We start from the raw sequence: 12,053 nt of genomic DNA, 5'->3' as shown, positions 1-12,053 counted from the left end.
ATTTTTTATTTTTGTTTAAAAACGACGGCATTGGATACATTATATTTATTTACGTCGATGGCAATTTTCTAACGATAATATTAACTTTCGAATTATTAAGAATCAGTCATATTTCTGTCATGCCCAAAGTAAAATATTTTGTATAACTTCATTTGAAAGTTCTTTTTTACGAAAAATTATTGATTAATGTTATTGAAAAATTAACACTTGTATTATGTAACTTTGACAGTGATTAATTTTGATTTGTTAAAATTTATAGTTATTAAGGAAAAAGAAATCTATACATCGATGGAATATAATCAACTATGTCACTAACAACTATGATATTCCTTCAACACGATTTTCGAAATTCTAAGAATTAATTATTTGTAAAATTTTTTTAGTTATCATAAGCGTATATTCCATACTTATGATGTTTCGTCTCTCTGACAACTATGACAATTATATTGCGATTAATTACCTTCGTTAGAAACAGGATTAGCACAATGGCGAAAGAGAAAAATTATTCATCGATGGAGTCTAATAAATCATTTTGATTATTATGATTGCAAATTATGAAAATTGCGTTCTTCAAGTAGCGTTGAATTCATGTAGAAACGATTGTTATGTTATGTGTTTTTCTTTTAGTCATATAAACACAATCGTGCAGTTATCACGTTGCAACGTACCTGCGATAATGCCGCAAATAAGTGCACATATTTTTGCATAAATCATGACGAATAGAAAGTATCGTCATAAGTTCTGTATAATCTATTGATTTCATTTTTACGATACGTGCTGTCCGTAATTTAGAAGTGTGAAAACTTTATCGTGTCGTCGATCCTGAAGTTTAACGTTATGAAAAGTTAAAATTCATTTGACTTGCAAATTTTAAAATACGTGGAAAATAAAATTCTGTTCACCATCTTAAAATAGTTAAAAATATAGTAATATAGTATAATATAATTTCGATGATAAAAAAGATAGCTTTTATTTTTCCATTAATCTTTTTTTCTGTTTCCATTTTCTTCTTCTTCTTCTTTTTTTTTGTATTTTTTTTTTTTTTTTTTTTTTTTTTTTTTTTTTTTTTTTTTTTTTTTTTTTTTTTTAGGTCTGGCGAAAACACGGGATTATATTGTAAATTACGAAACATTTATTTATTCATTTATTTCACGATCGTAATTGATTGACTCAATAATCAATATAAACATAAGCATTGGAGTGTGTGCCCGATTAAATTCTTATCATACAAGATATATACATCATATAATATGAAGTATAATGTCACACTTATTAGAACATTTCTCATACATCTATCGCTTATCAACGCCGATTACACTAAACGTTTCGTATCATATATATATTTATATATATATATATCTTTATATATACTATGTACTTCTGTCATTGTTTAGAATTAACGTGTCTTAATACATGTACGATCTACTTTATTTATCAACTATTTATTAGTTAGTATCGTTTTGGTATATCGTCACAGCAACTCTGTGCATAAATCGTTTGATTACTACTCATATAATAATAATAATAAAAAAAATAATAATAATCATAAACATAATCTAATCGTAATCGTAATAATGATAAAAATGAATTATAATAATAATAATAATAATAATAATACAGTTTTCTTCCCGATCAGTTTTCCCGGTTTCGTCGAACACATAATCGCATCCTAATTGTTATTGGTCGATCCCTCGCGCGTTCTTTCAATAAAAATAGACATTATATTAGGTTGTTCAAAAAGTTTTTTTTCAGTATTTTCATCCAGCTATTTTATTTGCCAGTATTTTGAAAAACGAAAGAAACTTTTGACGACCTAATAAATATTATATTCGAGATAGTATTTACAAGTGATTTTTTTTTCTTGTTCATTTCTACAGAACGAAAAATGAACCATGAATCTCAATGAATATTATTTTCTTTTTCTTTTTTTTTTGTCTTTTTTCTATTTTCCTTTTTTATTTCGTTCGTCTTTTCTTTTCTATTGAAACTTTTAGCGGCAAGGACAAAGAACTGCTCGAACGTAAGACACGCGATTATTATCGGAGGGAGATAACTCGGCCGGAAGTTTTAAATTTGTATGACATTGGATCGATACGGTATATCGCTTTGTATGAGTATTCATGGAACTCGCGATCGGCACGGTTTTCACGGTTTTACTGACAACGACGATAACGATAATGTATCGACCGATTGAATCTAGGCTCAACTTTGAGAGTCGACGTTATTAAAAGTTAGGTATTAAGTTTAAACATATTTAAGGTTAAATACTGGTGAATAGTCGTCGTTGCTTCGATTTTTATATTCTTTTTATTTATTTATTTTTTTTTGTTTGACTTTTTTTGTTTCATTTATATAATTTTTCATTTTTTTGTTCTTTTTTCCTTTTTCTTTTTTTTTTTTTTTTTTTTTTTATTTATTTTTCTTTTTTTTATTTTTAATATTTCAAATGACCATTTAATAAACACAGATTCGCGTAATTTCGGTGTCGGAAGCCGTAATTCTCGTTATGGTTGTGAAGATAAGAACCGGTTATTATCTAATACGAGCTGAAGCAAACGTCTCTATAATAATAACAATCAATTCGCAATTTTCTTTCTTTCATTTGACGACTTAACACGATTTATTACTCTAAAACCATACAATCATACAATAATTAATAATAAGAATAAGAATATGTGAAACATAGATCGCTGCGTCACGCACTCGATATTATATTTATTCTTTACACAAATATGTACAAATATGTCGGCTATATATATGTACATTTACATACGTAATGTCGTACTTTGCGATGTCTTTATGGAAATGATTACGAACATGTGCTTCTGGATATCGCAGAATGAGACAAGAAAGAAGCTAAGTAAGTAAGTAGTAGTTGACTACAAGCGCGATGGCACGTTGAAGAGAAACAATAGAATGATTAGGCTATTTCGAAATATCATTTTTATGATATTTTTCATGTTGTCCATTTCATCAATAACTAAGTCTCGAAATTGAATTTCAAAATAATAGATATCTTACCGTCGAAGAATTATATCTTGAGAGTCTGATCAAATCTATAACAATTGATGTCTTCCATTTGATACACGTTAATTATCCACCAAATATTTTTGGATACTTCATAGAACAACAATAATAAATCAACAAGTGTTTTGCAACTCGGAATAATATTTACGAAAAATACGAGCTCCATCTCGCGTTGCTTATTTTTGCGATTCTCCATACGAATCTCAGAATTTTTGTTTTCTTTAGTGATTTAAAAAAGAAAAAAAAAAAAGAAAAAAACAAAAAAAGAAAATAGAGAAAAGGAGAAAGAAAAAAGAAACAGAAGATAATAACGATAAATCCCATAATTCGAAAAAAAGCGAAGTATTATCTAAAAATCGAAAATAAGTAATCGACTTCAGGTCCCAACCGCGAGATCGTAGTCGAAATCACCAATAGAGTAAATTCGATGATCGTGATTCTGTTCAGTAAGCGGGTGTTACAGGGCGGTAAGTCCATAATCGGACTTTATCGGTGGCGGTGGGACAACTGAGGTCGATACTTGAGAGAGTCCAGGAGGACTGGTGGCCGGTGCAAGTGGACTGATGCTCCCGGAAGACATATGTCCCATTGGTCCACCCGTAGGACCGATCGTAGGACCGATCGTAGGACCGATCGTAGGGCCGATCGTTGGCCCGATCGTTGTTGGGCCGTCCATCATTCCAGCCGCCACGTGATGGTGACTCAGCTGTGCTTGTAGGTGGGCGAGAGGATGAGGGTGACCTTGAAAGCTTGGATGTACCACGTTCGGATGAGGAAGAGACGAGTTGACACCGTGAACGTCACCCATATCGAGGCCAACTCCAGTCTCCAAATTGTTACCGTCTAAACCACTGGAAGGGGAATTGTTGTTGTTCTTCCTCTGTCCATTGTTGTTGTTCCCATTTGCTGAAACAGCAGCAGCAGCGGCAGCAGCAGCGGCGGCAGCTGCAGCAGCAGCGGAGACACTTTTCGTTCTGTTGTTGGTACCCTTCGTTGTTTTCGTAGTAGTCGTTGTTGCTGACACTTGACCATTCGCGTTCTTCCTACGAACGTTCTTCGTATTCGGTAGCTTGTTGTCCTTCTTCCATTTCATACGTCGATTCTGAAACCAAATTTTAATCTGTCTCTCCGACAGTACCAATGTATGGGCTATCTCGATCCGCCGTCTTCTCGTAAGATAACGATTGTAATGGAACTCTTTCTCGAGCTCCAGGATCTGGTGTCGCGTGTACGCGGTCCTCTGCCTCTTTGGCTCCATTCCAGGTTGATAAGAACCATTCGCTGAAAGAAACAGATCGATACACGGTTACTATTCTTACTTTTTCTTCTCTTTTCTCTTTTCACCAACATCATTCTTCGAAATTTTTCTATGACCTCAAAAATGTTAACAGAAAAGAATAATATTCATCGGGAGATACGAAGAATTATTTCAATTTTATATTTAGTCTTTTTGTATGAAACAATCGAACGATTTTATATTATACATAATACAATAAGAATCATAAGATTTTTAAATCAAAAAAAAAGATTTTTAATCAAAGAATTTTGATTTTATCCTCAAAGAAATATTAGTAATTATTATTGTTACTTAAAGGAATATCGTTATTTCAATCCTACCGAATACTTTTAATAAGTTCTTCGATCGAAGACTGACCGTTGTAAGTAGTTACGTCACTGGATATTGTTTCAATTAACATCGTTAGTGGTAGAACGACGACGAACGGGGCATCATTCGAATGTTGACCATGGTACTTAAGTTATTAAAGACCTTAGATACTTATGGAGCCATTCGAATTTCTTCTAGACTTTATTTACAATATTCTTTGATATAATCACATCAATGAATTCTTATCATTATTTTAATCTTTGAAATACGATTGATATTTAAAACAAATTAATTCAATAGATATCTCATAAGAAAATAATTAAACGCATAGGTGCAATCTGTTATAGTTCTTTCGTGAAAATTATAGTTCTCAGATTTTTTTTTTTTATTCATCTCGATAGATCTCGAACCTCTTTATAATCGATTTAAGATGAGTTGAAACGGTTTCTCTTCTATCCGATGCATATCGTAAAAAAAGTAATCACATATATCATTAAATAATACGTATCATAGGTGATTTTAAATCAAACAAAAAGAGTATAAGGAGCTCGTATGTAAAACTTGTTTCGGATTAATTAATCATTGAAACTATTACGTGATATATAAAAATAACAAAACAAATAAGAATCCATAATAATACCTATTTTAAATCTTCTTTCCTCGAGTAAGTACGATCTTCAATTTTCATTAGGTCTTATTTAAAAAGAAAATTAAGAGAAAAAAATCTTTCACCTTTTTCGACATCTTTTCACTCTAATTTCGTACACATATACATACACACGCACAGGCATATATATATATATATATATATATATACATATATGAGCCTTTAAATGATTTCACTGATGAAATTCGTCGTGAAAAGTGGACGTCAATGGAATAATACTGTCTTCCGTTCGAACAAAGAGTTTTAAGTAGAAAGAGAAAGAAAAAAAGAAAAATAGAAAGAGAGAGAGATAGAGAGATAGAGAAAGAGAAAGAGAAAGAGAGAGAGAGAGAGAGAGAGTGAGGGATAGAAAGGGAAGAAACCAGAGAACAACGTAGTCATACGAGCATTATTCGCATTCACTCGCGTATGACACCGTGCTATTAATGGAAACGACTCTGCTGTTATCCGAAGAACAAGAAACGCGCATATACCTTACCTATATCTACCTATCTACGTGTAGTTACATACGTACGCATAGACGTTGGATAAACTAACGTCGCTAGACGCGTATAGCGTTGCTTGAGTGAAAAGGACGAGCACCGCATAATAAGCAGAAAATTGTGTAACGCGAATCTCGAACGGAGTCTCCGTTTCTCTATGTAGCTTCCGGAGATCTTTTGGTCTCTTTTTCGCACGAGTGAAAAGAAGAGCGAGAGAGAAAAAGAGAAAGAGAGAAAGAGAGAGACGGAGAGAGGGAGAGAGGGAGAGAGAGAGTTGTTGAGAAATGGAGAGGCGTCTCCCGATACTTCGTTAGTGTCTAGAATTCATGATCTCGGTATGATAAAATAAGCAAAGATAAAGATAACGATAATAGATAATACGTCGTTTCGAGATTATTAAACCAAAAAAAAAAAAGAAAAAAAAAGAGAGAAAGGGAGAAAAAGAAAAAGGGATATATAGTTATATCATTTGATCACCTGTATCTATAATATAATAGTTAGAAGAAGAAGATAGGATAGATCGAGACGAGTCTTGAGAAAAGATGAAAAATGAAGAAAAAAGAAGAATAATGTAGATGAACAAGCTCTTGTTAGACGTTCGATTGTCGATTATCGATACGGGAAGAAATATTTCGCCAATATCGCGTACAAGAACCTAAACGGGTTCCCTTCTAGGAAATGTTTGTTGGTGGTCCGATCCGATATAGAAAACAAGGGAATGAGTCTGGTTTAGAATCTGTGCACGGACACATTCCATTCCGAGACTGACCGTTGCTCTCTTCTTCTCTCTCTCTCTCTCTCTCTCTCTCTCTCTCTCTCTCTCTCTTTCTCTCTTTCTCTCTCTTTCTCATGGTCCCTCGAAACTCCATCGTCCAGTGAACGACGTTCGAAGGATAGAGATTGCAGTCCTGTCTGTTCCGACGGACAACGTTATATACTGCAAGCACGAAGGCACTTGAACGTCGATATAGAAATATTATGAAAAATATCAATGTAAATTTCAAGCATCAAGTAACTATAAAAACATTGATCGTAATATAAATAAATTATACGATCGTATTTTTCTTACTATCTAAAATAAGTCACTTTTGTAAAATTTAAAAAACATTTGCGATATTTATTTATTTTTATTTATTTTTTTCTTTCTTTTTTCTTCTCTTTTTTTTTTTCTTTTTCTTTTTTTCTTTTTGTTTTTTTAACTCTTACATACAATTCATTATAAATTTTCTATCAATGTTATATCTAGAATTTCGTTCGTTATTAGTAAGCATTTTATATGTCCAATTAATTAATCTGGCATCTTCGATGAAGCGTACACGCGATTATTGGAATAACGAATGTATATGTATATTGCTTATTCAAGCATATCGAGGTAAGTATTTTAACGTGAATTAATCTAACGGAACAAATATTTTACTCATTTTCTTCTGTATAACGGAGTATTTTTTTTTTTTCTTTTTCTTTCCCTTTTTTTTTTTTTTATATACAACATTAAGAGACAGTCATCAATTAAGTGACAAATAAATCGTATCAACTATTGTCTAAATAACTTTTTGTTAAAGGAATTTATATATAGGGAAAAATTTCAATTGAATTTTATTTTATCAATATTATTGACAAATTGATACTCTTCTATTGATAACTAAAAAAAAAAAAAAAAAAAGAAAAAGATAAAAAAAAAACAAAGGAAAAACATAGACATCGAATTAAAGCAAATGGAGATATTCGTAATTTGAAATATTGATCTAATTAAATTTAAAAATAATTTTCTACGTACAGTGCGCTGATATCGAATCATTTCGTAAAGTCAACGAGTTGTTTCGATTTTCTCGTACCATTTCTTTATGCCAATGCACGAAGCCTGCCGTTCGTGTTCCCGGCAACCTAGACCAGTCAAAAGAAACTCAAAGGGAAATAGTTGCAAGTTAGAATGAGCAGCGGTTTTATACGGTCAAAGGGAATAGAAATTTGAACCTGGTAAGGTACCCTAGTAGCAGCAAAAAATATTACGTTGCAAAAATTTATCTCCTTATGCCTTCGTTTTTTCTTTTTTTCTTCTTTCTTTCTTTCTTTCTTTTCTTTTTCCTTTTTTTTTCCTTTTTTTCGTCGAAGAAAACGCCTTTAGGGGCTAAGAGAAACATGACACGGAAGTTTTTCTCTTTCTATGACTTCCAAATATATTTTTTTAAAACAATTAAAACAACGATGACACGTGATCATGAAGTCGTATCAATCGTAAGAATAATATTTAGTTTCTCTTTAATATGCAAATAATCAGAAAATAAAAAGAAATTCGAATTTGTATATCCTCTTTCTTATTGCATATTATAATGAAAGTTGTACAATTTTTAGTTCTATTTTTCTTTTTTCTTTTTCTTCTTTTTTCTTTTTTTTTCTTTTTTTTTTCTTTTTTTACTTTCAACTTACGTTTCATTTATAGTAATAAATTATCAATGTAAAAATGAATTTCTTTTATTCACTCCCCGATAGTTTGTTACGTTCGGTAGGACATAAGATATATTGATACATCAGGCGTAACAAAATCTACTTTTATACTGCTGTGTCCCTTATACAGGTTACACATTTGTCGTAAAGTATACGATAAATTTATACCCATATATCTTTCGAAGTTCGCAAGAAGAATTATTGTCCTAGTATAATGTAAGGTGTACATACAAATTTTCAACAATAGAGTTCCCCTATTTTGGATCTATGTAATTTGTAGAACAGGTTCAATATAGATTAACTTAAAATCCTGTACCTGTAAATATTTTCAGTTTTCCTTTTCAATTTTTTATGCTCTATAAAACTTTTTTTAAGTTCCTTAAAATTTTTTATGATCCTTCTTATATCTTCTTCGAAAATAAAAAAATATGCTACCGGTATAATAAATTGAAAAATTCAAATCATTAATGAAAAACAATTTTAAAAAGATTGAAATATTATTCAACAATTGTTCAATAATTTTTCGTGAATGACGATTGTGTTATAAAATGATATAAAAAATATATATATATATAAAAGATAAAGTTAAGATTTTGAAATTAAAGAAAATTATCATTTTTAGAGATTAATAGAAATAATAAAATAGTTAAATTATTTATCCACATTTTTCAGTATCCGACGGACGATCATAATGATATTCGTTGCTATACTACCTAGTATATCTTTTATGTAACAACAAACATTTAAAAACGTATAATTGTAATTCGTATACAAGATGAAAAAATTTGTTATTGAATCGATATTAATTGATGCTATGAAACATTGAACTCACCTACACCAGCAACGTGAATCTTTTTCATCCATGGATAGATGACACGATCTCCATTTTCTTCGTCATCCTCTTCTTCCTCCATCATACCAGGCGAGCCGTCCATCATCTGATCGTCCTCAACATCGTCTTGATCGGATCCATCGTCTACGTGATGTTGCTGTTGTTGCTGATGTTGCGATTGTTGTTGTTGCTGCTGTGCATTTTGTATATGCTGAGTTTGTTGGGTAGATTGTTGTTGAAGATCCGGTGAATTGTCCCGATGCAACGAGCCAGAACCTGCTGGACTGCAAACGTTGCCGTCGTGTGGTTGTTGTTGATTCTGTTGTTGATGTTGATGTTGCTGAATAGCTTCTTGCTGTTGCACGTGATTTTGCATAATGGACGGCGATAAGGGAGTCGATCCGAGAACGGTAGACGCTGTGACTGGTGGCTGTTGTTGTTGCTGTTGCGGTGCTTGCATCGAAGATGGACACGTGTGAGGTGGTTGCTGTGCTTCTGGTGGCATTGCTAGGGCACCAACAGCATGATGATGAGGATGTAAACTTGCATGATGGACAGCGTGGACCTGGTGATGAGGATGATGTGGCCCATAATATCCTCCGTATCCGGCATAACCACCGTTCAGTTGAACAGCCGATGATGCTCCGTACGGAGTCGTAGCAGCCTGATGATGGTGCTGGTGATAGCCATATTGAAGTTGATGGGATTGGGGATGATTGAGATGATGGCTGGCGGTACTGCCAGAGAAGAAGTCAGCACCAGTAGAAGGTATGTAGTTACTCTGACTGTATTCTTCGCTCGGTGGAAACTTTGGATCGACCATAACCGAACTAGCAGCTAGATGATGACTACCCGCCGGCTGTTGATGCTGATGATGGTGATGATAGCCACCGCCGGCGGATGGATTCATCAGGAAGGAGCTCATTTTCTCTCCTTCTCAATTTTTCTTTCTCAATATTCCTCTTGTTCTCTTTCTCTCTTTTTCTCTCTCTTCTTCTCAAACAGCTTTTGTTCCCTTTATCAGGGCTCGCAGCCAACGTCCGAATTCCTTATACCGAACGTTCCAGCGACATCATTATGTTCTCTCACCGCAACACGTTACTTCTTTTATGAGGACATCTGCATTCCCGTGCACATATTCACAGAGTAAACTAGTCCTGTCTCTTCTAACACTCAACTCAGTTTCGTTGAGAACGTTTCATTCAAACGTTGAGCACATTTTCACGACTGCACATTGACCACTTCACCGCGATACATTCTCCTTACTTGTCTGCCTTGTCCTTTTGAACGAAAAACAGGAAAGAAACAAAGAGCAGAAGGAAAAAAAAAGAGATAAGAAAGGACAGACAGACAGACTGAGAGAGAGAGAGAGAGAGAGAGAGAGAGAGAGAGAGAAAGAGAGAGAGAAACAGAGAGAAAGAGAGAGAGAAACAGAGAGAGAGAGAGAGAGAGAGAGAGAGAGAGAGAGAGAGAGAGAGAGTTGTCTATGTCTCTTTCCACGATTGGGAAAAGATGAAGGGAAGGGGAGAGGGTTTTGAGGAATGGTGAGAAGGGAAGAAAGAAGATGGAAAAAGAGAAAGAGAAAAAGAGATAGAGGTAGATAAAAAAGCGAAAAGAGCGAGGCCGCGAAGAGCAGCACCGGACTCCCGATGGACAGCGGCTTATCCTCTCCTCTCCTACCGCCACTTTTGAGATCCTCCGCGAGCGGCTCCACCGCGGCCCCTTTTGCTCCTTCCCGCCCACCGGAGCTCAATTACCATACCACGTGAGCTCTGTTCGACCAATCAGAGCCGGTTCGCGTCCGCGACCATGATGGATAGCCCGGCACGCATGCAACACGTGAGTGGCGCCGCCAGAGACCGACTGCGGCAGGTGCTACAACTTCTTCCTTCTCTCTCTCCTCTTCGACCGTAGATTCGTCCTTTCTTCCTTTCTCTTTTTCTTTTTTTCTTTCGTTAATGCTTCTTTTGCCAATCAGAGAAACTTGGATGAATGGACGCAAGAAATACCCCTCGAATCCAATCCAAATATCAACTTCAAGATAATCTCGATTACACGATTTACTTCTTACACAATTATAGAGGACGCAGGTATATATAAATATACGTTCTTACGTAAGCACGATCAACGTTCACTAGCAACAACGCTAAAGCCTAACACGGTTAGTTTAATACCAAGTCCACGAAACGTTCAATCTCGTCTACGTTGCGTTTGAGTGTCGTGTCCATTCGACGTAAGTACGACGTGTCCGCTGTGCTCGTGTCTCCTCGTCGGGCCTCGGCAGAAACTCGTCTGGCAAGTTCGCTTCGGTTCTCGGTGCTCCCTCCAGCTCCTCTTCGGCCGGCTGACTCCGAGCTGACGCGTCCCTCCCTCTTCCTACCGCCCCTCTAACCACCCCTACCCACGCTACGATCGTCAACCCCCACTCCGTTGAAGCACGAGACCAACCCCTGCCACGGAAGCCGTGGATCTTGTGCCCTTATGGGACACACTCCGGCCTAACTACCACGGGAGTCACTCCTACGGATCATCTTAACCCGCCTTCGCTCGTACGCTTCGTCCGTTTCGTTCACGAAATCCTTCAGCTCGTAGTCTTTGCAAAAACTTTTCAGATATTCCAGATCTTCTCTTTGATCCATACTATGCGATACTATCCGTTATTTTTATCGATCCTTGATCTAACTCGTACACCATTTGTAACTTGGTTTCTACTGTTTTCAAAATGTCAAATATTAATATATCTTCGATAGCTCTGTTTTTTCTTTTCTATTAATTATGGGTATATAATTATTAATTTCTCTTTAATTCATTTTTCCTGTTTTCTTCCTTATATCAAATGTAAGTACACGTTAAGAATCATATTGTTTAAATTAAAATTGGAAAAGAATATTTGTTCATTGATCCTATGTTAAATGTTCATACTGTTCAATCGTAGGTACTTCCCATTGGCGTTTTCGATATAATCGATAGATAGGAACGAGAGGGAAGCGCGAT

The 12,053-nt window shown here is 34.8% G+C and overlaps 1 protein-coding gene across 1 annotated transcript; it reads right to left on the bottom strand.

Moving 5' to 3' along the window:
- Positions 1–1,140: 1,140 nt before the first annotated feature.
- Positions 1,141–11,346, bottom strand: LOC124424961 (homeotic protein deformed-like). Its single transcript, XM_046964634.1, has 2 exons — positions 9,060–11,346; positions 1,141–4,308 (listed from the first exon to the last, which is right to left on the bottom strand). The coding sequence occupies exons 1-2, from the start codon at positions 9,982–9,984 to the stop codon at positions 3,485–3,487; spliced, it is 1,749 nt and encodes a 582-aa protein (XP_046820590.1). The 5' UTR covers positions 9,985–11,346; the 3' UTR covers positions 1,141–3,484.
- Positions 11,347–12,053: the final 707 nt, after the last annotated feature.

The sequence above is a fragment of the Vespa crabro genome, chromosome 6 (genome assembly GCF_910589235.1).
Source record: "Vespa crabro chromosome 6, iyVesCrab1.2, whole genome shotgun sequence".
Taxonomy (NCBI): domain Eukaryota; kingdom Metazoa; phylum Arthropoda; class Insecta; order Hymenoptera; family Vespidae; genus Vespa; species Vespa crabro.
This window is presented reverse-complemented; position numbering and strand designations above follow the sequence as displayed.